The 27,813-nt window shown below is 50.9% G+C and overlaps 1 protein-coding gene across 5 annotated transcripts; it reads left to right on the top strand.

Annotated features, from left to right (window-relative positions):
- On the top strand, positions 1–26,461 carry SEPTIN8 (septin 8). Of its 5 annotated transcripts, none has more exons than XM_063088147.1 (11): positions 1–145; positions 11,163–11,283; positions 12,301–12,496; positions 12,849–13,035; positions 14,061–14,222; positions 14,806–14,902; positions 15,122–15,290; positions 15,506–15,638; positions 15,773–15,963; positions 16,171–16,205; positions 18,508–19,240. In XM_063088147.1, the coding sequence occupies exons 1-11, from the start codon at positions 116–118 to the stop codon at positions 18,978–18,980; spliced, it is 1,794 nt and encodes a 597-aa protein (XP_062944217.1). In that variant the 5' UTR covers positions 1–115; the 3' UTR covers positions 18,981–19,240. The 5 variants fall into 5 exon arrangements, with proteins under 5 accessions (XP_062944217.1, XP_062944220.1, XP_062944218.1 ...); XM_063088150.1 differs by having other exon boundaries at positions 18,778–18,809; XM_063088148.1 differs by lacking the exons at positions 16,171–16,205; positions 18,508–19,240 and adding an exon at positions 25,152–26,461.
- The last annotated feature ends 1,352 nt before the right edge of the window (positions 26,462–27,813 follow it).

Genomic DNA, 27,813 nt, shown 5'->3' with positions numbered 1-27,813 from the left:
GCCATATTGGATCCATTCAGCCGCAGCCGCCCGGGCAGATCGCGTCCCGCAGCCGGCTTGTCCCCGTCACGGCCCCGGCGCTCGCCCGGCCCGCCCGCCCGGCGCGGAGCTCGCCATGGCGGCCACTGACCTGGAACGCTTCTCGGTGAGGGCCCTGCTGGGCCACGGCGCGCGCGGGAGGCGCGGGGCGCGGGAGGGGACCGCCCTGCAGCTGGCCGGGGACGCCAGGCGGGCTGTCAGCCCCGCGCGGCCGGGCCTCGGCGCCGGGCCGTCTCGGGAACAGCGGAGCGGGCTCTCGGCGGTGCTGGCCCGGGGTCCCAGAGCGTCGGGCGGGGGCGCCTTGCCGGGCGGCTGGCCGGGGTCGCCCCTTCTGGGCGCGGGCGCAGGCGAGGAAAGCCCCTTCCGCGGGAAGCAGCAAAGACCCACCTAGCTCCGGGCAGGTGCGAAGACGGACTGGGGCCCTGGGGGCTGGAGGGGAGGATCCGGGATGTTTCTTTCTGCACATCTGGGAAGATACCTAGCCGCGCAGGTGCCGTTGGATGGGCACAACCGGGGAAGATGAAGCCCTAGGAATCCGAGGGATGAGCCCAGGGCAGTTGCAGACTTGGGTCCTGAAGACTCTGGACCTGCTTTCCTTTCCTCCTCTTGCCCTCCTCTCCTCCTCCCCTTCCCCGCGCGCGGATCCTGGGTGCGACTCCAGGCAGGTCAGGCCTCTGTGGCCGGGTCTGCGGCAGCCATTCCCCGGGAACTGGAGCGATTCCAGATTCAGCCTAGTGGGCGATTGTTTGGGCCCCAGTCCAGGTCTGCCTTCTGCAGAGCTGCCGGCCCTGGTGATCCCTGCAGGGGTCTCTCTGGACCTGAGCCGCCCATAGCCAACTTCCTAAAGGTTTTTATAATTCACCCGGGGGAGGGAGGCCTTTTGAGGGCTGTGTCTGCACGTCCCCTGGTGTCTAAGGCTGGATCTGGGTGTGTCTGGGAGGCTAGGCTGTGACAGTGAAGGAAGCTGTGTCCTCTTGCCAGCATGTGAGGCCCTGGTCGGCTGGAAGGGGGAGGAGGGGGAGGGAGAATTCTGAATATGTGACCGATAACGAATTGGTTCTGGGGCTAAATAAGGGAGCTAGGACTTATGTAATGAATGCTATAAATACTATCATCCGAACTTATATATGTAAATTTTCCCTTTAATCTGAAAATACATTTGTCATTCTACTTTGGAAATATGCATAACTAAAGCAGGCACTCTTGGTTTCAGAATTCCTAGAATGGGTGTTTTATTCCCATTGAAGAGGGGAGCTATATGTCAATTAAGTATGTTTAAATACATGAGGAGCAGATTCAGAGGGTGGGTGCATCAGAGATTCACTTCACCCCTGTGCTGTAAATTGGAATTTATGTATCAGAGGAGGGCTGTGCCTGAATCCTAACAGACCTGCTGATTGGCTGGAGGCCAAGAGACCTGTGAGTGCTTAAGCGTCTCTGTGTGTCTCTATGTGCATTTTCTGTGCTCAGCTGACCAGAAAGTTATGTCTGGGTCTTGTCTGTGGCCAGAGATTGCTCTAACAGTTGATCTTGCAGGCAGTAATAGTATGTAAAGTAACCAGAATCAGGCTGCCTTATAGGAATCCTAGATGCTACTTGTCGGCCACATAACCTTGGGCAAGTTACCTAACCCCTCAGTGTTCTCACCTGTGTAATGGGGTAAAAATGTTACCTACCTCATAGGGTTATTGTGAGGATTCAATGAGAGAATCCAGGTGAGGGACTTAGAGCAGCGTCTGGCACATGGTAAGGACTCAATAGATGACACACGGTAGGTAGCTTCTTTATGGACAGGAAGACTGGCCCTGTGTGTAAGCACACAGCAGAGAAGATGTTTGCCCCATTGCATGGCACTGTCCATAAGGGCTCCACCACTGCATGTCCAGAGAGGGTCCTCAGAAGGTTACTGAGAGGCCCACCTGCACTGCCAGGCTATGGGCTGGAAAGGCCTTCCCCTCAGCTCCCCATGTTTGCTCTTGGACCATTTCTGTGAGGAGTTTGGGGATTATCCCCATGGTAGGCTGAGCCACAGAGAAGGGACTGACTCAGGTAAGGATATAGAGCCCGAGCTCAGGGGCCTTGGTTTCTGTGCTGGCTTAAGCTAGAGGGAAGGACGCCGTTCCACACCCTCCATGCTCTGGGCCGTCAGCCTCCTGGGAGGACTTGGACAGCACTGAATTTGGGTGGAGACCTTGGGTGGAGTTTGGCCTGAATTTAGGAGTCTAGACTCCGCTCTCTCCTCCTGGCTTGTCATCTCGAGAAAATTATTTCTTTCTTTATCTTGCTATAAAATGGGCACAACCATACTGACTCTTCAAAGAGTTCCTGGACGGTTCATTGCAATCTATGGCATGTTTGGGGATATGCTTAGGTGTCTTGCCAGCCACAGGGTCTGATGGAGCTACAGCTGGTCTACATTGTCCCTCTGGCTCGCTTGATGGTTAGCCCAGGCCTGGAGGACCTGGGAACTATCCTGAACTGGAGCTTAGACAAACAAACAGAGTTCTACTGTGAGACTGAGATGTGCTGGGTTCCTGTTTCCTCCTGTAGCATGGTGTACACACCACAGGCCCAACAGGCTTGACATCCTGAGCCGGCCCTGCTCAACCCTAGACTAGCCTTGGGGTTAGGGCGACGTCTCTTGTGTGTACGTGTGTGGGACAGTCCCTGGGGAGTTTTGCCTCCTGTCCTCCTTGGGCAGTCAGACTCCTGTCCACTCTTGCTCTGCCCCTCCTCTAACTGGGGCCCTGGCTCTGAGGCTCACCTCACCTGCCCCTGGAGCCAGCCCCTGTGTTTCTCCTATCACAGTCTTATGGGGCAGTGTTTGCACTCCATGAGGAGGGCCCCTTTAGGACCTGGGGAAAGTGAAGATGTGAAGGGGAGAGGGAAGAAACGTGCAGCATGGCAGCCTCACACCTGGCATCCTTCCCAGCCAGTTACTAACCTCCCCCCATCTCCGCTTTATCCCCAGCACCATCTGTCACTTCTGTTGTCACCCCTGTAATCTTGACAGTTCCCCAAGAAGCAGGCTATCCAGGGAGTGCCTATTCTGTCCTGAAGCAAGAGCTGGTGGGAAGGGATATGGGATGTAGCCCTCTCAACCAAGTGGGCCTCAAGACCTCCATCCTATAAAAATGGCCAGGAACCTCCTTGGTAAGCTGTTCTGAAGGAGAGCTGAGAACTGAGCAAGAGACATCTGTACAGGCACCAGCTCTCAGTGCCTGGTGGTGTTGAAGTGTCACACGTGAGCACCACATGCAAAGCTGCAGCTCTGCCCCCTCCCCCCGGGAGGTGGGTCTGTCTCCCTCATGGGCATCGGGCCATGCTATGGGTGTTCACCTTAGGAAGTTCTGCCTGGGATCTTGATTGGAATGGTCAGAGCTGTGAGGCTGGTGGGAAGACATTGGTGATCCAAGGCAGCACATGATAAGGGACGGACCAGGATAGGAACAGAGAGGGTGGCAAGAAGGAGACTGAAAATGGATGGAGGCTGGGAATCCAGAGTCTGACTTTTGTCAAAAGCTTTGGGTGGTGAAGAGGGCACTGGGTGCTTTCTACCCATCATCTTGTTGTTGAACTAGGATGCAGACTTTGGTCACTGGCCAATAAAGGGTAGACCCAAGACCCCAAATTCCAGCCCCTAAGTACCCCTTAAGATGACAGAGAGGGTAGAAGCCCTCTGTGTTTTGAGTCCTAGGATAGGCTAGGTGGAGGCATGTGTAACTACCACGACTGTCTCTGTGGCTCGAGTCCAGCCACTGGAGGTGAGCAGCTGCAGATGACAGAGCAAAGGGTGTGAGGGCCAGCCAACCCCTGTGTGCCCCTTGCAGCCTTTCCAGCTTTCCTGCCTCTATGCTGCCTGCTTGGGTCTCGGGATGCCCAGGCATGGCCCGAGGCACAAGCTTTGCCAGACAGCCAGATGTGGAGTTGTGTAGGCAGAAGGAAAGCACATCTGCCTGGGGAAGCTCAGCATGCCCACGTGGTGGAACTGGGGTGCTCTTTGCTGGCTTTTTCAGGAGCCGTTTACATCCTCAGGGCTTGTGTGAAGAACTGTGGCTGGGAAGAGGCAGCAGAGGACAGGGTGGGGGCATCTTGGCTCTAGTTACTGGTGCCCTAGGTGCTCTTGGGCAAATTATATATTTCCTCCTCGTAATACATGTCTTCTAGGTGGTTCTTGGCCCCTATCCTAGAGGCTGACTTAGAGAGACAGAACCAGAAGAGGATGGAGTAGGGCCCCATTTCAGATTATGGGTGGCTGATGGTTCTCTGAAGGGCCGTCTGGGCTTGGGCTACCTGGGGATGGGAGTTCAGGAGGGGCTGAGGGTATGGACCCAAGGCCACTCTCCAGACCTGGCTGTGGGAACTGGGTGCAAGGCTGATGCTCTGCCTGGTGCTGGGCAAATGGGGCAAACAACAGAGACTCATAGCAAGGCCACCTGAGCCTCTGCTGGCCTGTGCTGGTGCCTGTGCCTTGCTCCGCCCCTTCCCAGCACCAGTATTCATCCTGGGGCTGGAGGAAGGCAGGGGCACCTTTGCTGCCCATGTTCCCCCTTCCAAGGGTGCAGTTTCATTGGCTGTGGGACAAAATCTGACTTCTCCTTCCAGTGATGTCCAGACCACTTGCAGCTTTCCCTGTTACAAGGCAGTCATGGCTGCCCCCAAAGTCCCTGAGCTACATGAGGAAATATGAATGCCTGGGGTTCCAGCACCTTCTGCAGCTCAGAGCATCTTCCCATCTGCTCCGTGGTGGGATGGGCCACTTCCTCTCAGGCAGCACAACACAACCCAAGAATGTGTCTGTGTCCTAGGCCTGGGGGGTGGAGGTGGTGAGCATGGAGTAATTGTGCTCTTGGCCTCCCCAAATAATAAGCTTCAGCCTGGCTGGTTGTGTGCAGAAAGAGGGAAGAAAGTGCCTGTTAGTGAGACAGAGAAGCAGAAAGAATGGTGAATCTCTCCGGATCAGGGAGGGGCGGCCTTGGGCTCCTGGAGGTTGTTTCCCTCCTGAAGTTCTTTCTTTTCCCAGGGTTGGGCAGGGCATGACTGGTCGTGTGAGAATGGCTGGTGGCCCAGCTGCCATCTTGCCATTCTTACCTTGACTGCCACCATGCTGACACCGTGAAGGTTCATCCCTGCTTGTGTTTTCCATCAAGTTTTCTGTTGCCACCATAGGAGATACTCTGGTTCCCAGGTGTCCTCTTGATTTGGGACAGGCATATCCTACCTCTATTCTTCTCTCCTAGCCTAGGGTAGCAGCATCCCCACTTCTACCCTCCCACATATATCCCTTTGGTTATTTCCCGTAACCTCTGACCTGGGCTTAGAGGCTTGCTGTGGAATCCTGGGACCAGAGCCTAAGCCTTTCCTGGGAAAATTCCTCAGATTCCTCTTGGGCTCAAGGACAGTTGTGCTTACCACCATGGGTTCTGGCCAGAGGCCTCTGCTCTGGCTATTTAAGGCCCAGACTGCTGGGAGTAGCTGGAGCTAGGGGTAGGGTGCTTTGTGGCAGCAACATGGGTGGAGAAGGCTCCCCGTGGTGCAATGATTTCTGGGTCCTTTGCTCAACAACTTAATAGGACCTCCCCCAGGGCTGGAACTCTCCTGGGGAGTGGGCTTCCTGTCTGCATGGCTGGATGCACAGGCAAGTAGGTGCTAGGCATGGGAACCTAGGGGGAAAGAAAGAGTCCAAAGTCCAAAGTGCTATGGAACTCTGTGGAAGCCATGAGTCAGGGGCTGTTTCTTTGTCCAGGATTCAGGACTCACATATACCTATGGTGGGGTATTGTCTTTACTCCCACCCCAACAACTAACCTAGTTTGGGAAATTTGATCTCAGTGGTTTTTATTCATCTACAGCTTCTCTGGCTCTGCTGGTTAGACATTTAGCAGATTTCCAGTTCCTTATGGATAAAAGCCTGTTTTTGTGTGTGGGCAAGCCGTGATATGTAGTTTCTCTCCAAATCTCACCTCTCTTCTTGGTAAAAGGGTCAGCCCCTCTTGGCTAGCGATTAGGGCTGTTCCAGAAGGCTCAGACAGAGCATTTCCTGATCAGGAAAAGGACGTCCTAGTTATCCACTGGGCTACATAACAAAATGCTGTTCTCCACTTTGTTCTGGACAGCCAGGCATGGAGGACGCGGCTGGCCTGAGCAGTTATTATTTTGGTTGTTGTCTTTGATGTGCCAAAGAAATGATGACACAGAAGCCTGGGTCCTGGCTCAGGAGCCAAAAGCTTGTTAGTGATTAGAGAGGGGATAATGGCCCCATGGAGTTTGTCATTGTGTGTGTAGAGCTCAGAGCTGCCAACTCTCTCTGTCCTGGGGCTTTGAAGACACTTAGAGCCCCCTGAGTAAGCACTCCAGGGCGCTGGGTATATGCAAAGGGCCAGAAGTTGCAGGGTGGCCTCTCACCAGGGTCTCAAGTTAAGTGTCCCCTCACCCTTAAGGCTTCTCCTGCTGGAACAATCTACTGTGGGTCTTCATGACCCAAAAATGGAGAGAGGGGTTCATCGTCCTTCCAGCTCACTCTCTTACCGACCTAGGTTGCAGACTGTCTGGCCTTTGCACCAGCCCCTGAAATGTTGTCTTGGGTCCTGATGTTATTCTCAATTTGTATTGGTTGCCAACCTTTAAAAATTAAGGGATTTCACATAAAAAATGTGAATTTCTGGATTCTCTTGAAAAATTGGAAGACTTGGCAACACCATTCCTGCATTCCCACAGTTGACTAGAGTTGTGGAACCGTGGCCACCATGAACAGAGCGTGAGCATCGGCTCTGTCATACCTCCCCATTTCCACTTCTCCCTGAGGGACCCCACACTCAGCCAAGTCAGCGGCTGTCGTTCATCCAGCAGGCAGCAGAGCAATGTGGCTAGAAGTGTGGGTTTCACAGTCTTACTGTCTCCAGTCAGATCCTGGCTTCACCCTCCTGAGCAGTGTGGTCTTGGGCAAATTACTTAAACTCTTGGTGCCCCAATTGCCTTATCTGTACAATGGAGATGATATTACAGCCCGCTTCATAGGGCTGATGTGTGGATTAAATGAGATTGAATTAGAGTTGCACAGAGCAAGCACTTGATAGATGTTTGCTACTGTTGTCATCTTTGCCATCATTATTACTGTACTGCCCCCCTTCATCCATTTATTTCACCTGCCTGGCCTCTATAGGCATCTGAGTTTGGACTGGGCCCCAGAAGGCAAGGATCTGCTGTCCTCATCTTCTCATTTGACAGCCATCCCAGCGCCTGGCACACAGCAGGTGTGTCCAGTGAGTATGTGTTGAGTGACTGAATGAATGAGTTGGGGAGAGAGTGGTTTGGGGTAAGGGCTTGGCTTGCTTTCAAATCTGTGCTCTGCCCTGATTCATCCCCTAGCTTCTGTGTACCTCAGTTTCCTCGCCTGTAAGATGGGGATAATAATGGTGTCTGCCACACAGTATGAGAAAGGACTAAGTGAGAGACTGTGTAGATCACTTGGCTTAGTTCACACATGGTGATCCTCAGCAAGATGTTGGTGTCATCTCTGATACCCATTCCTTCCTTTGGTTGTGAACACTGAGATGTTTTACCTTCCGCACCTTCCCTCCCTCTCCTTGCTTTCTCCCTGTTCCTTTGCATCCAAAGAGTTTCACTTTGGAGACTGTAGCAGTCCAGACGCTTTCAGTTGCAAGTAATTGATAACTCCACTCAACTAATAAAGTAGTTAAGGGGATCTATGGCCAAGGATAAAGTGAAAAAGCTCAGGGGTAGGGGAGACACTGGCTGTCTCTCTTCTCTGTGACTTTCTTGGCTCTGCCGTCCTCTGAGTGGACTTCAGCCTTAGGCTAGCTCTGTTAATAGTCACAAGATGGTCATAAAGGCTCAGCCTGGGTCACTTGCCTGTATCTGAATCAACCATGAGATCGTGCTGACTGGCTCCCACCCCTGGAGTTGGATCTGTGGTCTTATCCACCAAATTGCAGGGCTGGGAGCCAGTGGGAGACCCGACTATTTCTGAGTTATGGTAGCAGGGCCATGCAGGAGATGCTTGAGAGGCTGCTAGCTCCCCACTCAGGTTAGCAGAGACACCTGGGCAGGTACCCTGGAGTGGGTGATGCACCTTGAATCACATGTTGATGCCAAATATGTGACCAAGAAGGTTGGCATTAGTGAGAGTCACCCCTCAGTAAAGCCAGGATGTCAGATTGGTCTCCTAAGACCAGGGAGCAGCACTGTCTCCATCAGGGCCAGCGGCCATTCTTCTGTGTGTGTGCATGTGTGTGTGCATGTGTGTGTGCACTTGTGCTCCGTAGACTGACATGCCCACTGCTCCCTGAGGCTCTTGAGCAGACATTGCTCCGGGTCTGTGGCCCCTGGAATGACAGAGTACTGCTTGGGTGACAACTTGGGAATGATGACCTCCCTGTACTCCACACCCTTGCACAGAGAGAGCTGAATTTTGTGAGGGAAGGGCAGGCAGAGGCTGCTGATCCTGGGTAGGTGGGCTTATGTTGAGACCTCCCATTGCTGCTCTTAGCCTCTGGAACCTAGGACTATAAGAAAGTGCAGAAAACTCAGGAATAGAATGGCTTCTGTTTCTCTGCAAGTACTCTACAGCAGAGAGAGAGACAGTGAGTGAGTGAGTGAGTGTGTGTGTGTGTGTGTGTGTGTGTGTGTGTGTGTGTGTGTGTGTGTGTGTGTGTGTGTGGTTTCCAGACACAGCTGACTTGGTGGGTTTTGGCGACAGACTCCAGGATGTTGGATTGCATCCTGATTGTGTCACCCTTGGAAGAAGAGGATGAATAAACACATAGCCTTCTCTGCAAGCACAGCACGCCTTAAATTTTGAAGATTTTCAGTTTCGCCTGAAAAGAAAAAAGCCCTGGACTGACTGTTCTGCCCTCCATTTGATCCTCAAGCTGCCATGAGCAGGTGGAGCAGAGATTAAATAATGAAGTCCTGTGTAAGGTGGGCAGCCGGCCCAATGCAGTAGCAGTTCAGGACGATGGTCAGTAACATATAAACAGCAGTGTTGTCTAGCCTGGGCATAGGGAGGGGAGGGGAGGAACAAAGGAAGACTTGATCACCCCCAGCCTGCAGCCAACTTCGAGAAGCTTAAGGAACAGGTGGAGAACCAAGATGCATAAAAAAGGATAACCAAAAGTGCAAGGAAATGGGTCACTGCCAAGTGAGGGGTCTGGAATGTAAGCACTTAGGGGCCAGGTAAGAGCAGGTGCCAGGGAGAAGGTAGAATGAACTCTAGAGCCCAGGAAAGGGGCAGAGTTTGAAAAGTGAATTCAGAGTTAGCCAGCTGGCTGGAACTGAGCCTGTGAGGAAGGCCTGGAATGCCAGGCTAAAGGGTTTGGGTCTGACCTGGCATCCCAGTCTCCATTTACTGTCTTTGTGTGTGTGTGTGTGTGTGTGTGTGTGTGTGTGTGTGGCTGGCCAGCATGGGGATCTGAACACTTAACCTTGGTGTTACAAGGCTGCGCTGTAACCAAATAAGCTACTGGCCAGCCTCCATTTATTGTTTTTGATGTGGGAACCAGTGAGTGGAAGCTGTCTTTGGGACTTCCTTGTCAGGTTATGTTTGTAGCCCTAAGGGGACCTGGGTTTGGGGGAGGAGAGTAAGGTGTGATGCCCTGGGAATAGGCCATAGGGAGAAAGTATCAGCTGTAAGAACAGAGGTTCTGTTGAGAGTCATTGGAGAGAGCAGGTTTAGGGGTGACCCTGACTTGTTTGAAGCCCAGAGGGGCCACATGGGAGTCATCGATGTGCAGCTGTAGTGGGGAGGTGGGCATATGTAATGGAGAAGGGGAGGTTGAGTTTGAGTGCCAGAGAGCTCTGGTTGGAAGGAAAGAATGGCAGAGGAGTTCAGGCCGAGGCAACAGGCTGCAGCTGCAGAGAGGTTAGATGCTCAGGTACTGAAGAGATCCCTCTGCGGCCAGTGCCGTCCTGTCCAGTCCTGAGCCCCTCTTCCCACTGTGCCTGTACCCACATTTACATAAGGGCTGTCACTGCTCTGATGAGTAGCTCCTGTGCTGTCTTCAGCTGGGCCTGCTTTCTCCACTCTGGAGCTGTGGGCAGGGTAGGCAGGTGAGACTGAACCTGCTGCCCTTTCCTGTTTTTGCCCTTTCTAGCTGGCAGTCAGGGCAGAGGAGCTCAGGAATGGAGGAGGCATGTTTCTGCCCATCATGGAGCTGTCTGGGGCCTGCCCTCGAGAGGGACTGAGCCTGGGAACCTTCCCTCAGAGGGCAGCATTTTACCCCCATTCCTTGGGAAGCCAGAGAAATCTTCCACACAAATTGGAGTCTGACCATGACCTTCTGCTTTGGGTCCTCATGGTTTCTTTTTATAGTGCTGTGGGCCAGCTCCAGTAGCCCTGGCTCACTTGGGGCCTGCTGCCTGCCTTTCTGATAAGGCCAGGCCCTCACATGCTCATCTGAAACCCTCTGTCTAAACAACCAGAGCTGGGAGGGAAGCAGGAGTCAGAGCTTGGGAGTCTCTAGAGAATACCACTGCGGCCAGGGGGAGGAGGCCTCAGAGTCATGATCCCTTTAGAGTCTGCCTCTGAGCCCCAGTGGTGGGCTGTGGTCCGTCCCAGTGAGGACCGACCCATTCAGCAGGGCCCACGTGTGTATTCCACACTTGGGTGAGAGAGGAGCAGGGGTGAACATGGAGGACACAAGCTGGGGAGGCCCCTCTGGTGGAGTGTGAAGGGGTCTGGCCACACCTGCCTCAGCTTGATCCCTGCTTCAACAGAGGGTCTGTGAGGTCTGGGATAGGGCAGCAACATTGCCCCTCTCTTCAGAGCTGGCTACAGGAACATACACACTCTCCAGTCTGGGCCTTTGGTAGTCTTTAAGATCTAGGGGCCATCTGGAGCCTCCTACTGGCCATCCCAAGTAGAGCAGAACCATGGGGCAAAAGGGCCTTTTCCGAAGTGGGATTCATGTGCCCTGAGGGTCGTTGGGCTCCCTCTGTGGAAATTTGGCCTGGAGTTGGCGTTTTGGTGCTCTCAAGGTATGTCCTGAAATTTGCTGAGATTCAGACGAGAGGGGTCAGGCAGGTTTAACTCAGGCTTAGCCTCCCCCAGCTTGGCCTTTCTTTCATGGTGGGCTCACTGCCTTGCTTTATTTCTCTCTTGGCAGAATACAGAGCCGGAGCCCCGGAGCCTTGCCCTGGGCGGCCATGTGGGCTTTGACAGCCTCCCCGACCAACTGGTCAGCAAGTCGGTCACTCAGGGCTTCAGCTTCAACATACTCTGTGTGGGTGAGTGTCATGGCCTGGTCAGGGGGCAGCCTGAGACAGAGGATGGATGATAACCTTCTGGGAGAAGGGGCGCTGCTGCCCTAGCTACCTGTTAGCTGCAAGGGGGCTTCCCAGAGAGAGAAACTTTGGGGGGGGCAGGAGAAGGGCTTAGTTGGTGTCTCTGCCAGGGTCAAGGATGGAGTTGGAGCCCTGGCCTGACACAGAGTTGTCATGAAGAGTAAACAGGATTAGGTACATGAAAGTGCTTTTTAAACTGTGGGTGTTTATTACAGAGGTTTAGATTCATTTATTCATTTTTTTATTTGTTAAAAAACATTTAGTCATTCCTACTATATATCAAGGACACTACAGTAAAAAAAGACCCTGCCTTTCATCATAATATTATGTAGTAAAAGCCCCAGCACACATATGAGCAAATACAAGCCTATACAGGGAGGCTCCATGTGAATCAAAGCCTGGGACTCCCAGAAGGGCACAAAGGGCTCTGCCAGACACTCTGCAAGTCCCCCTTGGGAAGTAGATTGTTTTGAACCCTTCCTAGTTAAAGCTACATGAAACTGGGGTTGCCCAGGGCATGCAGGTCAAGCCATTGGTGGCTTCAGACCCCAGCCCTGCTGGCCCCATGACCATCCTGAGCCTGGGGGGGGTGGGGGTAGCACGCAGAGCAGGCTGTGCATTAGGACCTTGGGTCCCACTGAGACCAGTGGAGGCTGGTGTCCAGTGGTGTGTCCACAGCTGCCTGGCTCTGCCTCTTCCCCATTCCCTGAGGTTACACATTGTATCCAAGCCCGCCTTTTGGCTCTTTCTTTAACACATTATTTCTGAGGCCACTGAGGAAGGGATAGTTCCTGGGCAGTGGGGACAGTGAAGGATGGAGTGGGAGGCCTGCCATTCTCTCTTGTATGGGGCTAAGGGTGCTAAGGGTATCTGAGCCCCACCTGGCCTAGCCACCAGCCAGGGACAGCCTGGTTCCAGCCTCAGACATCCACTTCTCCCCCTTCTGTCCCCACTCCCCAGGTGAGACTGGTATCGGCAAGTCCATGCTTATGAACACGCTCTTCAACACAACCTTCGAGACTGAGGAAGCCAGCCACCATGAGGCGTGTGTGCGCCTGCGGCCCCAGACCTACGACCTCCAAGAGAGCAATGTGCAGCTCAAGCTGACCATCGTGGACGCTGTCGGCTTTGGGGATCAGATCAATAAGGATGAGAGGCAAGAGGCGGGCCTCATCCCAGCCCACCCACGCAGCCAGGGTTCTAAACTCTGCCCAAGCACTCCACTCTATGCTGCCCCCATACGAATTGTCCAGCCCCACACTCCAGGGGGCCAGGGGAGCCCCTCAGGAATATCTGGGGTCCTGTGGTCACTAACTGACCAGGTACTCCTTGGGGGTGAGGGGAGGAATCAGGAGAAGGGGCCAACCACCTGTACCCAGACAGGGATCCCCAGGCAGAAGCTATTTGTTCCCAGGAAGAAAAGGCCGGTGCATAGCTTGGCTTGGCTCTGAGCCCCTCACACTGCATGGCACAGCTGCCTGTCTCCTGGGTGATGGAGCTGTCTGTAGTTACAGGCCCATAGTCGACTACATCGATGCGCAGTTTGAAAACTATCTGCAGGAGGAGCTGAAGATCCGCCGCTCACTCTTTGACTACCATGACACAAGGATCCATGTTTGCCTCTACTTCATCACACCCACAGGGCACTCCCTGAAGTCCCTGGATCTGGTGACCATGAAGAAACTAGACAGCAAGGTAAGTGCCCCACTGTTTCCCTGGGTTCCTGGCCTTCCAGTGGGATGGGATGTGGTGGCTGCAGCTTGACTGTCCATTGTGGTCCACAGGGAACTGGTTGGGGCTTGCAGGCAGCCCCACTGGCTTGGTCCTCTCCATATTTTATCTTGCATCTATTTCTACTGCTCCAGAGGGCCCATATTGCTCTGGGCTCTTTCTCCAGAGCCCTGTCCCCTGGGTCTGGCCCTGAGCCCCTCCTTCCAGCTAGTCTCATTCTCAGCCCTGCTGACTCCTCCCCCGCTCCTAGAGTTACCTCTACCTCCCTCTGACCCTCCCCAGAGCATCCCCCTTCCCATCTCAGCTTCTTCTTGGGGCTCATTTCTCTCTTAATTCCTAATATCTAGCTCCTCCCTTCACTTCCTCTTTCCTCCCTGGCATGGATTTCCCCTGAGTTCCTTCTGAGCCTGCTAGGGAAAGGGGAGTTAAGCCCCAGAATTGGGATGTGAATAAGAAGTGGGTATTGTGAGGGCAGAGAGGAGAAGGAAGCTTCATGGGGACGACAGGAAGGGTAGGGGGTCCTGGAGGGTGTGTGACCCCATAGTCATCTGTCAGCTCTCATATGACTGCCCTCCTATCTCAGGAGTTCATTTTCATTGTGAAAAATGGGATAATCTTGGCTTGGGAGATTTTGAGATCTTCCTATGGCTACTGCTACTGGGTCATCTTACCAGCTTAGTGGGAGCTCAGCCCCCCTACTGCTGCTTCTGTCAGGACTCAGGCTGGTTAAGACATTCAGAACACTGTGAGTCAAAGCTGGGTATGCTCTGAGGGGCCAATTTTGGAGCTGGATGGTGGTTTGTGGGACCCAGGGCTGTAAGAAGCACTGCAGCCGATTGTTACAACCCATCAGAATGGCCACAGGTGGCTGGGTTTGGGCCAGGACTACCCATGGCAGCAGCTCCATCTCTCTGGCTTCTGATCCACAGTCAGGGAGCCATTGCTCAAAATAGCCAACTGACCTACTATCTTTTCCCCGGATCCTGCAGGTGAACATAATTCCCATCATTGCCAAAGCTGACACCATCTCCAAAAGCGAGCTCCACAAGTTCAAGATCAAGATCATGGGTGAGCTGGTCAGCAATGGGGTCCAGATCTACCAGTTTCCCACTGATGACGAGGCTGTTGCAGAGATTAATGCAGTCATGAATGTGAGTACTGGGCAAGGGCCTCAGGGCTCTGAAGCCAGAGGGCTCAGAGCCAGCACAGATCTCAGACACAGCTCAGGACACTCTTATTCCCCAGGACTCCAGCCTTAGTTTGTCCAGGACAGATGGGTGAGCATCTGGAGCTGGCCAGTCCTGTGTCCCATGGGCAGGGGACAAGTGGGATCTGCTTTGGGCCTGCACTGGGGCTCCCCAGGTTTGAGTGTCACTAGATCTGGACTCAGGGTGGGAACATGAAACCTGTAGGAGTAAGCGGGCACGAGGCCAGGACTTAAGAACTTGGAAGGGAGCCAGGCCCACAGGTGGTTTCAGGGAGCCCTAACAGCTCCTGGGAAGCCCCAGGGCTGAATGAACACCCCAGAGAGTTGGGAACACTGGGGAGGGTGGTTAGGCTTCAGCCCACTCCCTTGTTTGGAGGTTCTAGGATCCTTCTCCAGAAGAGAGTCAGGAAACGAGCTTCTGGCCCCAGGGCCTTTGATCAGATCTGGCAACCCCAAGGCAGTGAGTGAGAGTCTGTCCATTAACCTGAGTCAGCTCAATACTCACGCACACTCGGGCCCCTTTTCAGGCACACCTGCCCTTTGCCGTGGTGGGCAGCACCGAGGAGGTGAAGGTGGGGAACAAGCTGGTCCGAGCACGGCAGTACCCTTGGGGAGTGGTGCAGGGTGAGTGTGTGGGGGAAAGACATCCCCAGCTGGGGACCTGAACTTAGCCCCCTGTCCCACCTGCTGCCTGTTGCACCTATCCTGTGTCCTCCTGTGCCCACCTGTGTGCCTGCCCTGACTCTGTGCACTCTGCCTGTAGCACCCTGACCTGTTCTGTCCTGTGTCCTCCTGTGCCCACCTGTGTGCCTTCCTGATGCCCCACATGCCTTCTGCTTCCAGTGGAGAATGAGAATCACTGCGACTTTGTGAAGCTCCGGGAGATGTTGATCCGGGTGAACATGGAGGACCTCCGTGAGCAGACCCACAGTCGGCACTACGAGCTCTACCGGCGCTGCAAGTTGGAGGAGATGGGCTTCCAGGACAGTGATGGTGACAGCCAGCCCTTCAGGTGACAGCCTGCATGGGGAGTGAGCCTATCTTCATGGCCACAGCCAGACTTGCCTCACTGGCATCTGTCCTCCAGGGTCTTCTGAGCCAGGCAGGGGCTTTGTGACCCCAGCAGCCTCTTACCCCTTGCACCCACGTGATTCTACATCTCTGGCTCTGCCATACCCCATTCCACCATAATTTCACTCTTGGCCTCTCTTCTCTGGGTCTCCACAGCCTACAAGAGACGTACGAGGCCAAGAGGAAGGAGTTCCTGAGTGAACTGCAGAGGAAAGAGGAAGAGATGAGGCAGATGTTCGTCAACAAAGTGAAGGAGACAGAGCTGGAGCTGAAGGAGAAGGAAAGAGAGGTGTGTGCCGGGCTTGGGGGTTGTGGTGCGCACAGTGAGGGTGGTGGGGGGAGGGCCTGGGTGCCTTCCCTGCCCATGCCGAAGTTCCCCCCATCTTCTGTTCCCCCTACCTTCTGCACCCCCTTCTGCTCCAGCTCCACGAGAAGTTTGAGCATCTGAAGCGGGTCCACCAAGAAGAGAAGCGCAAGGTGGAGGAGAAGCGCCGGGAGCTGGAGGAGGAGACCAGCGCCTTCAACCGCAGGAAGGCCGCGGTTGAGGCCCTGCAGTCTCAGGCCTTGCACGCCACCTCACAGCAGCCCCTGAGGAAGGACAAGGACAAGAAGAAGTAGGTGGCAGGCCCTCCCCATGCTGGCTCCTCTCTCCTGCTCCCGGCTTCGCTTCCACTTGTTTCTGGCTCCTCCCGCTGGCTCGCCCTCCTGCTTGCTCTCCCTCCTGCTTGCTCTCCCTTGCCCCTTTTCTGTTTTGCTCACTCATTTCCACTTGCTCTCCCACCTCTTTCTTGCTTACTTTTCTTTTAATTTTTCTTTACTAGGGATCTTGATACCTCATGGTCTGGGTCTCTTACATGTGAGCATTCTCTCTCTTGCACGAGTGGTCTGTGCTCCAGCGCTGCCTCTCCTCTTCCCTTATCCCTCTTCTCCCGCCCCTCCCCTCAGGCTCTCTCTTTCTCCCAGTCCTCCTCCCTTTCTCCCCCTCCCTCTTGCTCTCTCTTTCTCCCTCCTTTGTTCTCCTGCAGCAGCTGGGGACTATGCTGCAATGTGGTGAAGGCTGGGCCACAGGCAGGAGCGGCTGAGAGGGTGTAGCTGTAGGGGTCTCAGGGAAGGTCTTTCGGAACAAGTGATGGACGGCCTGGGAATATCAGCATTTCCAGCCAGGTTCCAAAAGCTCCTGTGGTTTCTGCTTGGACAGTCATGGCACGTCCCTCATCAGTCTTTGAGGCAGTGGGTGTGGGACCCATACTGTCTGGTAGGTGGTGACGGAGAATAGCAGGGACTCAAGCCCAGCCAGCACTGACCCCCTGGACACTATGATCACACCTATTTTGAAGGGCACGTGGAGCTGAAGAAAGGACAGCAGCTCCCTTTAGGGGCTCTGTGGGTTCTGCTATGGAGGATGCTACCCCTGGAGTAGAGGCTGGAGTTGTTCCTTCTGAGAGGTCAGAGAAAGACAGGACAGCAGGGAGGCTTCCCCAACCTCCAGGACTGCAACCAACTTCTTGGCCAGGTGGGGGCAGCTCTGAGTAACTTCTCCTTGGTGGTTTCCATAGTCTATTTTCACACCCTTAGCTGGAGTACGGATGTCCTGGCTACCAGGGATCTCCCTCTTCCACCCCACTTCATTCAGAGTCCCACGCCACCCCTGTGGGATCTGGCCATCCCTGCTTCTCCCTGCCACTGGCCTGTATTAGGTACCATCCTTTCTCTTGCCAACCCTGGAACTAAGGAGGTGTATCCACCTGGCCCTCAATCTTGGCTCCATTTCCTCCTGAAATGTTTGGGGATGTGTGTACCATGGCCCCTCCTTCCTTGGTGGCAATGGAGTGTAGTGGTTTGGGCCATGAAGTGCATAGTTAGCTGTGGCCCTGGGATGCTGTTGCTGGCTTTTAGCACTCCCCCTGCCCCACCCACAGTATTATATCCCCTAACCCACACAGCACATGTGCACACAGGCATGCACACAAACCATCACACTTTCTCTCCTGCCCCATCCTGTGCAGAGACTCAGACACTTATCTACCAAAGCACACAGTATATACATTCAAAGAGACAAGGACACGTGTTAAGGAAAAGAAACTAAAAGGCTTCTCCCTGGGGAAGGCCAAGGGCACAGAACCAGGCATTTACGAATTAGATGCCAATTCTCATTCCTAAGGCCTATCCTCTGCTTTGAGACAGACTCTCCTTTTTGTAGTCTCCCCCATCCCCATGTCTGGTGGTCCTATCCCATTGCTGGCAGTGCTGGGACAGGTGAGCCCCTGCCTGTCCCCAGGGAGGCCCCTAGCGCCACAGTCCCCTCAGCCGTATGATTTTCCCCTCTGCTTTGCATTTGCTTCCATCCATGGTCCCATGTCCAGCACTTGGCTTGGTGAAGCATGGGGGTTTTGTGGGTTTCAAGCTGGCAGCTCAGAAATCTGGTTTTACTTGGCCCAGGCTGTCTTGTTAAAGAAAAGGTAGGCAGGGCCCCCAGGAAGTAAGCTATGGAGAAACCACTCAGAAATTGAAGACAAGAACTTGTGGCCAGGTCAGGGTCTGGGGATAGTGGGGGTGGGGTGCAGGCTGGCTTCTGGGCCACCAACACAGCTCTCAGGGTGGGGGCTTGTCACTGGCGTCTGGTCTCCCTGCATTTCCCATGTGGCCTGGACTCCTTGGTATGTTCTCCAGGCCTGGGCCTGGAAAACAGGTCTTTTCTGTTTGCTGGACATGCCAGAAAGCTTCAGTCAGTTTGGCCTGTGGAAGAGAACTCTCTTCCCATGCTGGCCTTGCAGAGGCCATGAGTGGGGTAGGTAGGGTGGCTGGGCGCACCCCTTTCTCTCACGCTGCTCACAGGAATAGGGTGAGTTGGGAGTGGATTTTGGGGGGTGGGGGTGGGGGCATACTTTTTATGACCATTTAGTTGATTGGCTTTGATTGATTGCATTTACTATTCAAATTTTAATCCATTTTTGAAAAATTACTTCCCAATCAGATCTTGACCCTCAGCCTGGGACGCCACAAACTGAAGTGAATTCTCTACTTTGTTCATCCAAAAATGCCAAACTGACTGCCCTTTCCCAGTGTCCATCTTGTGGTCTTTTGCTTCTGTTTGATTTGGTCTGCGTACCTGTTAATGTATGTGTTTTTGTTTTGTTTGTTTTATTTTTATTTTTCAGTTAATGCACGCACAGACTTACATGTCAAGAGTGGACTTAGACTTTCATGTGTTAAGTTGCTTGAGTTACACCTTGTGGTCCTTCTCCCAAAACATGGTGCGAGGATGGACTGGGAGCCGGTACAGACTCCAGTGTTTACAGCCTGCTTTGCACCCCTGCCCCCAACCTGGCCCCAGGCTGCCCTGGGCCTGGTGGGCCACTCCTTTCTATGCAAACATGTTAAAGCCATGAATGCTGGAATCCAAAACTTACAAGGTTTATTTTTTTCAGAGCCAGTGGCTGGTCTTCCATTTACAGTGTCACTATCCCTTGACGGAGCAGTTATATGTGCCGCTCTAGTGAAGGCCCCAGCTGGCGATGCTAGGCCTAATTGTTCAGCGTCAAGATGGCAACTCACGCGGTGCCCTAGGTGCAGCCACGTGGTCTGGTATACATGCTGCAAAATTCACCCGATTCCCCTTCATTTTAATTAATTTTTCTAACCTAGAGCTTAATTTCAATAACTTTAAAACACTTCTAAATTTTTATTTTGGCACCAGCGTAAAGACAAATAATATCCTCTCCCATTATTTTCATAAGTAACACAGATTCCCTGGTTTTTTAAAACTAAAAGTATCTCTAAACCTTTCTTATGTATAAAGCACCCCTATAATATACAGGGAGAGGTGGGTAATAAACATCCTGTACTGACAGTGTTTGGAATTTCTTTACAATGAAAATGGAACATGAACAAGACCATGTCCAGTGTTTTTACTGTGAATGTAAATGGAACAGCAGCCCAAAGCCGTTGTCTCTGTGTCCCAGAGGTGCTACCTATAAACCAGGACCAACTCTATGTGTGTGTGCTAAGTGTTTGACTCCAATTAAGACTCCCAAACCAATCCTGCACATTGCAAATGCAGAGTGCTCAGTGGGGAAAAAAGTTGTTACCTCGAGGTCATTGTTTCTTCTTTCCTGGCTGAGTCACAGGGCAAAGACATGAAGGTGTCTGACATATGTAGACAATTTAAGAGAAAACTAGCAGCAAAGGAGTTTTTCCCTTTCAGCTGTACTCTAAAGGGGAACATTTTAAGAACATACTAGCAGCATCCATTCTTCTATGCTCCTCTTGGTTTTCAAGCTACCAGGAATATCAGAGTTGAGAATATGACCTGGCTAAATGAGAGATGAAAAATGATTAGATGAAAGGAAGGATGTCCTTTAATGTTGGTGAAGCACTGTGCTGGGCACTGGGGCTACCCAGAGGAACGCTCAGTGCTCCCCTCGAGGAGCTCACAGTCTAGCGCACCCCTTAGCTGGAAGAAGCCTTAGGAAGTGGTGCTCGTTTATTGCTGAATTGACAGTTTGCTTTTCATGCCCTTATCTTCCTTCCCATTTCTGTTTCCCCTTTCCTGCCTGGCCTGCTTTATTGATTTCTAGGACCATGTCCTGGCTTCCTCCTGCCCTTCTGGGATGATGTTCCATTCAGAGTGGGGCAGAAGGGTGAACTGCATGCGTCCAATGAGGCACGGCAGACAGAGGCAGACTTTACATGTGAGGGGCTCCACATGCCAGGAGTAGAGCAGGTTTTATTGATGTTCAAAGTGAAAAATCTCCAAGTGTTATGCCATGACCACAGGTGGATCCAGATTTGTGGGGCTGAAAGCTTGAACTATTTAGGAGACTTATTTAAGAAAAAGAATATGATATAAAATTAAATATAGGGCCTTGGGAAAGTGTCCTGAAGATTGAGCTTCATTAGCTTCACAAAAAACCCACCTCTGGTTGTGACTGAAAACTGATGCTTCAGTATGGGTATCTAAAAAGGTAAATAAGCATATCTAAGGCAAATGTGGGCTGTGAGTAGTGCATCTTAGGGTAATTTATATGTCTGAATATATATTCAGTTAGGTCAAAGCATGACCTTTATGATAGTCTCTCTCAGCTAATATATTTCTGAAAACGAGGCTCAGTGACCCAGCAGGTTCACTGGTTACATAAGAAATGAGGACTCCTGATTCTAGGGCCAACACAGAGACTCTAGAGTGGGCAGATTCTGCCTCCCGTCCACTGCAGCCTGCAGGCGGTGCCCCAGGTATACTGCAAGACCTTCCCAGCATCTCTGGGGAGCCCTGACAGACTTACATTTTCTGGGGTCTGAGCTGCCTCCACAGGTCCCGTCAGCTTTAGCAAGCCTCACTCCACCTCTCCCCCTGCTGTTTGTGTTTGGGATTTTGTCATCTTTAGCTGAGACCAAATCAATCCTTGGTACACAAGGTGAGTTTAAAACTTGCCATTATTTAACAAGTTAGTCCTCCTGGAATGTGACCCTTGTCAGCAGGATCTGATTTACCCCTCTTCTTCTTTTTCATTGTCATTTGTTAGCATTATTATGACTGTCATATAGGATCATGTTGGCATTTACTATCTTGTTTTTCATGAATCAAGTTGTTTTGGGTAGAATCACCATACAACTTATTATCCAAACTAGGACTTTTGAGAGAGAAAGGGGATGCTGTTAATAATTATGCCAGGTCAACAGGCATAAACCAAAACTGTTCCAGGCAAACCAGGATGTATGATCTCCCTAGTTATGGGTAAGCTGAGTCTAGACATTGTGCAGACTGACTGCATATGTTTGTATATGTCTATGTGTGGGTCCTCTGTTAAGTGGGGCTCATATTACTGGCTATCAGGCCTGAGGGAAGTGTGGCTTGCTAGTGTGTTATGTTAACATGCTTTTCTAAAACTGCTTCACTTGTTAATTCATTTACTCTGTCATTCATTGACTGTTTTTGTTCCTTTCCATTCACTTTGTATTCTTTTTTTTTTTCATTAAATTTTGCATTTATTTTGAGTTTTTGTGGTGTCTTTTTTGGGCATTTGCTTTTTCTGATATAACATATTTTCTGAGCCTATTAATCTGCTACAGTTGTGGTAAAACACAGCTTGTCTTTTCTATGAACTTTGTAAAGGTCAATCTACTTCCATGGTAATTATGTTTTGATAGTGAATCCTGCTATGGGCATCTATGAAAGGCTCTTGGGTGGGTGTGGGATTGAGGAAAAAGTCACAATTAGGAAAGGGAATATGCCGCCTGTGGCCTGTGGATCTTTATTGGGCATGGGAGAAGGGCATGGGAGAAGGCACACACTGTCCTCAAGGAGCTTACATCCTTACCAAGGAGGCTTATCATGGGACAACTAACATTTGAGTGCTTATTGTGTGCCAGGATTGCTCTGAAGTGCATTACATGCATTAACTTCTCTAATCTTCATCCTAATCCCATGATTAGGTACCCTCATTCTCTCCATTTTATAGGTGAGACACAGAGACAGTAAGTAATTACCCAAGGTCACAAAGCAATTTCCAGGAGGAGCTGGGATTTGAATATTGGTAGTCTGTACTCTTAATTGCTGAGCTATACCTGCTCCTTGGCATCCAAATGGGATGATGAGAGAACAATGGAAATGTGGCCGGTGTTAAAGTGGACCGTCTGACAGTGTGGGCTGGTGGACCCAATATGGTTCTGTAGGGATGGGAAGCTCTGAGGCACAGGCCAAGGTCTGGCTGAGGAAAGGCAGACTGGTGGTAGAAGGAAATGATAACAAGCATCTGGGTTCATTTGTTGAGGAGCTTTCTCCATTGGGCACTAGGTAGATTCTGGGAAGACAAAATGAGAAAACGAGGACTGAGGTTGGGGAGCCTGGCAGGGAGACTGGTATGCAGACATGCCTAATGAAGGTGTAGCTCAGCTCTACCTATGGGAGGCAAAGTCTTCACCAAGCTTTGAAGGACAGAGACTCTCCAGGGAACCAGGGGGAGAAGGGCCTCCCGGTGGAGGAAACAACATTGCGTAACTCAGCTCACCCGTTTGGGGGAAGTACTATTTGGACAACTTTAAGAAAGGTCCATGATGCTCCCCTACTCTGCCTCCCTTAGCCCAGCTGCCTTTCCCATTGCCATAGCATCTGTCTCTGAGTTTTCTCCCATCTCCACTTTCTGCAGTCTCATTTCTTTGCCAATCCCTGCCTTCGGTGGGTGAGGATAAAAAGAAGATGGATTGTGTCCATATTTCTCCTCCAACAGTGATTCCCAGTCTCTTAGCTGTGGTGGAATATGAGTACCTCATATCAGAGAAAAAAGTGTTAGAGGGGAGTAGGATGGGACCTGGGGTCCCAAGGCAAGTTTGAACAGCACTCGACTTAAAAAAAAAACGACTCACAAGTGGCACTTTGGCAGTACAAAAGTTAACTTCCCCAGAGAAGAGTTTACATTTACAGACAGGTACAGCAACAGTGCTGTCCCTTATCCCAGTACTGGGGCTCACAGGTCTACTTTCTACTTTCTCCAAGAGATTGGAAGTTGGATCAGCTCTGGGGACTCAGCTTATATCCAGAGCCACCTGGTTAAGAGGTCTGGATGCCTCCCAGCAGTTCCCCAAAGCCTGAGACAGCCAGAGCTGGTGTGGGCCCTCAGGATGAGCTCCTGCCCCACCCACTGCCCACTCGCACTGGAAGGAGAAGGAAGAGGCAGTCATGGCCACCACTGGAAGCTGTGGCCATGAGCAGCATGCTGTCCTTCAGCATCTCTATCTGTCAAATGGGTGCTGGACTAGAGGACCGTTTTGTTAGGAGACCTAGGAGATAGTGTTCTAAGTACATTTGACTCTAGCAAATCTAAACGCACAGCATCCCATAAATGCAAAATAAGATTCAGATAGCATTGAAAGCAATTAAAGTTTATTTTTGCAAAAGCTCCAACAAGGAAGTGTGTGTCAAGAAAAGATAGAAATGTACACTGATTCTGTAGTATAGACAATTATAGTACCTCTGGTCCTTGACCACTTTGCACCTAGTAATAGATCATATCCCCCATCCCCCATGGCTTAGCACATTTACAAAAAAACTGTTCACAGAGGAAAGACTTCACAAACCACCCTTAAATGAGTGGCTCAGTCACTCACATCCCCAACACTACTTACACAGCTCCAGCTGGCATCATTGTCAGCTGGACTCCACTGCTTAGAGAATGGCTCTATAGTATCACAGCTTCAGAGAGACAGCTGGCTTCTCCCTCACAGCCATGCTAGTAACCCCCTCCTCTTCCTGGCAGCACAGTGGCTGGAACAGGCTCGGCCTCAGAACCTGCTCATCTCAAAACTTTCTCAGAGCTTCACCTCCTCGTCATAGGTGTTAACCTGTAATACCCATGGATTAGCGTAAAATTTCTCTAGTTAAACTAATAATTTAAACTACTTCATTTAAGATTAATAAAGGAAAAGTATGCTTAAACCTTGCTCAAGTTACTGTACATTAAACAAAGCATACTTTATAATTTAGTCCTTGTGAAGAGAAGGCATATGTCATGGCCATGTCAGGATAAATGTAGCTGTAGAGACTGTCCCATTTTTGGAGTGGCAGGCAGGGTAGCTGACTTGAAAGACTGCACATGTGTTTGGGATAAGCCTAGGAAGTTGAAAGGATCTGGCCAGCTCTGGCCCTTCATCCCTGAGCAATGCTCACCTTCTGGCCTCATATTCCAGCTCTCTTAGAGGCCAGTACCAACCCTTGCTGGAGAAGGAAGGAAAAACGAGCTGTAGTTTGAGCATTCATTCATTCCTCCTGGTTTCAGGCCCACGGAAGAGGGAGCAAAGGCAGGGTCATGGTCTGTCCAACCACTCTTAACATCTACAGACCCCGACCTGCCTCCCCTCTCCCCCACTTCTAAGGACTGTCAAGAACTTTTTCTCAGTTGCTCTTCCAGGGCCTTCTTCCCTTCTTGTTACGGGAGTCATAAAACCAAAGAATTCATAGGAGTCCAAGCAAGAAGGGTTCCCATGCTCTGAAGGCACTGGGGTAGGGGTAGAGAGGCTGGTTGGCAGATGAAACTGAAAATTGTCAGTGTGGGAGGATGACTAAAAACTTCTCAGCTGCTGCTTTACAGGTTCCTTGCAGCAGTTGTACTACTCAGTGCTAACCTGTATTAAAAGTGAATGGCCATCCCTGAAGCAGAACTATCTTACATTTTAAGAAATAGGCAGTTGAGTGTCATAATGTTAACACAAAGCAACTTCAGGAAGGTCTAACCACCCAACTTAGCAGTATTAACTCTACCATCTGAGGGACAGCCATGTCCAACATCAGTAAAACGATCATTAGTCTAACTAAGCATTTCATCCTAACCTATCTGTCCTGAGAGATTGTGTCTCCCCACACATGACTCATGGTACCTCAGTGCCAGGCACCATACACTCATACAGAGGGTGAGGGGCCTCGAATTTATACTCCCCAATATTAAGCTCAGGGCCGTTTCCTCCTGAGTTGAATATGTCCATCTCCCCTTCTGTCCCCCCCACCCACCCACCTGCCATCCTCTTGGCTACAAGGGCTGCCATTGAGATAAAGTTTCTTTCACTGTCAGAGCAATAGTCCAGTGAAGAGAACACATGTCCCATACTCGACTTCAAAGAGCATGGCCAACTGTGGAAAGCCTAGCCCTCACGAAGGCTCATCACAGAGTTGTCATGGCCAGAGCACCTTTCGGAGCCCACAAGGGCCAAGAAAGGTCATGGGTACCATTTGGGGGCAGAGTGTGTAAGCTAAAGAGGTAAAACTCAGAGCTCAGTCTGGGGCAAAGTTGATGTCTACCTGTGCTTTCTTTAGCAGATCAGATATAGGAGTACACCAGTCGGGCATGAGCCTCTCCAACTCTAAGGTGATGATGACCAAGGCCAGTGTGGAGCCCTTGAACTGCAGCAGCTGGTGGCCCGCCATACAGTGCTGCAGCTGCCTGGTCAGGGATGCGACGTGGAGGGAAGGATTCCTCTGAGGCAGCAGCTCCACCACATGGGGCCAGCTCAGGACCACCAGGGCGTGGAACTGGAAACTATGATTTTAATGTTAGAACAGAAAACCCCATACTTTTCATATATCAATGACCAAAAGTGCAAACAATTTAAATTTCCATCAGGAAGCAGGGAGTATCAAATGTTGCCCAACCCTTTTCATTCCCATCCACAGCTCCACAAGGGGCTTGAGGCTTAATGCCCATTCTGTGGTCAAGCTGTTTCAACCCTGGAGAGAAAAGACAGTCTGCTGTGTGATATGATCATTATGAGCCTAAAGTATCTAGATGACAATGTTTCAGTTCTGAAAAATAGAAACATACTATTCGAGATCAAGGTAGCAGAAAAGTTACTTGTATCTGCTTGACATGAGAAGAAACTCTGCAACTTGGCAACAGTGGCCAGTTTTCATAATGAAAAAGCCCTTAGTGATTTAATCTTCATGCTTCATAACAGACCAAAATCCCATGACATTTTCCATTGCATAATTTTGCCTTACTAACAGAATCATATTCTGAAGGATGACCATCATTCCCCTTACTAAAACAAATACAAACTAATGTATGATATTTTTTTAAGTGCCAGATCAATACGGTCTAAAGCCTCAATAAGGATTGTGTGTAGGTAAATAAAGACAGCTAAGTGAATGTGTGTAAAGTGTAGCAAAAGCAGACAGCTATTTATGTACAATATTCATAGAATGGAAAGTTAAATATTTTTGCAGTGTGTATTTAAAAGAGAAACTCACCATAATAGTGCCATCTAAAAATCTTTGTAAAGTTAATTTAATGTCGTTTAGAAGTGGGAGTCTGGTGGAACTGTGTTGGATTTAAGATACATTTTCACACTTCTGTATGTCGTGAGCCTTGTGGGTCACCTCACCGTGGTGCATGTGCAAGGACGTGCGCACGCCTGTGCTTTGCCGTCCGATGTTGTGAACAACTGTTCCAAAGGCACAAATGAGTCTCGGGTAGACTCTGCAAACTCCTCATACTCACTATAGTCAAGAAGTCCAGCGGTGTCCTGATACAGAGGTCCCAGTGCAGTCTGTCCAGAATAGCCAACTCCATCCTCAGCAGCTCATTTGGGGTATAGCCAGAGCCATAGTGCTTTATGAAGTCTTTTATGCGTGGAATTAACTGTAAAAAGAAAATAAAGAGGCCAAAGCCCTACATCATGTCACAGTAGCTTTTGTTTTCTTATCCATGGGGACTGGGCATCCATGACCTTAGCAGAGTTGTCTTCCAGGGGCCTGCCACAGAAAATGTTTCTGAAAGAAAAACTAAACCAGATCTTGGCTATCTGTCAAGTCCCTAGTAGTTCTGTAGTGAATGTCAATTAGTCACCCTCTGCAAACAAGTCTTGATGCCCAACTACACACCAGCTTGCCAGCTCAAACCCGAAGGTTCTTGCTCCTGGTCTGTACCAGACAGGCCTATTGATAAAACCTCCTATGGTTTTTGCAGCATCACAAACTGCAAACACATTCCCTTCAACCTTGATTGAATGTGGTTCAGTTCTGGAAAAACTATGACTTTCCCCCAGAGGGATTAAGGGTTGTCTATGAACATCCAAGTACCAAGGCATTAAAGACTTGGTCCTACTTTTTCACATAAACAAAGTATTACTATAGCTTCCAGAAATACTTCTTTTAAGGGTTATCTTCTTGATTTTTATTTGGACGAAAGTGACCTGTGGGGGGCACCAATTATATTCTAGTAAACAGAGTCAAAACATTTTTACTAAGAGTTTGGAACTGGACACACAAGCAACTTTTTTCTGCCTCCTTAGGCCAGACCCAGAGATCAACCAAGGAAGACTCTGTGGAAATGGCAGTGGTTTCACCATCTCTAAAGTAGGAGAGGGCAGAGGGAGGTGGGAAGGTCTGGAAAGAGTCTCAGGAGACAAGAGTATCTGTCCTCATGGACAGAAGCCACAGTGAAACTCAGAAGCAAGCAAGCCTGAAGCCCTTATGGGGGCTTCTATTCTACCCCCAGTACATGGCCCTCCTGCCTCTCTCAGAGAAGCGGCCCAGAATCCATGAGGACCAGTTTCACTGACACAGCCAAGTCCTAAGATTCAGGTGGCTTTCTTAGACAGAGTTTCTGGGGGTGGACGTTAAGCCACATGGTTTGAGAGGCCTTTTTCCTAGCTCAACAGCAGATGCCTTAGTGGGAAATGGCATCTGGCATCAATCAATGAAGCAAGATGTACCTGCCAGGAGGTCAGTCCTCTGGGCTTGCTGCGCCAGTCAGTTCAGCTGCTCTAATTCCCCATTTGTGAGGCTTCAGAGCCTGACAACCTGAAGAAGGGGCAGCAGAGGTCCTGGGAACTTAGTGACTTTTCCAAAATGCCCACTATTCCCAAGGGCACAGACCTTTCAGGAAACTTGAGTGCCCCGTCCTTGAGCACCTGAGTTTCCTTTCAGGAAACTTGAGTTACACCCCTATACCTCAAATGCAACCCAGCATGGACTTCCA

The sequence above is a fragment of the Cynocephalus volans genome, chromosome 2 (assembly GCF_027409185.1).
Source record: "Cynocephalus volans isolate mCynVol1 chromosome 2, mCynVol1.pri, whole genome shotgun sequence".
NCBI classification, from domain to species: Eukaryota; Metazoa; Chordata; class Mammalia; order Dermoptera; family Cynocephalidae; genus Cynocephalus; species Cynocephalus volans.
Note: the sequence above shows the minus strand (reverse complement) of the source record. Positions and strands in the feature narration are given on the sequence as shown.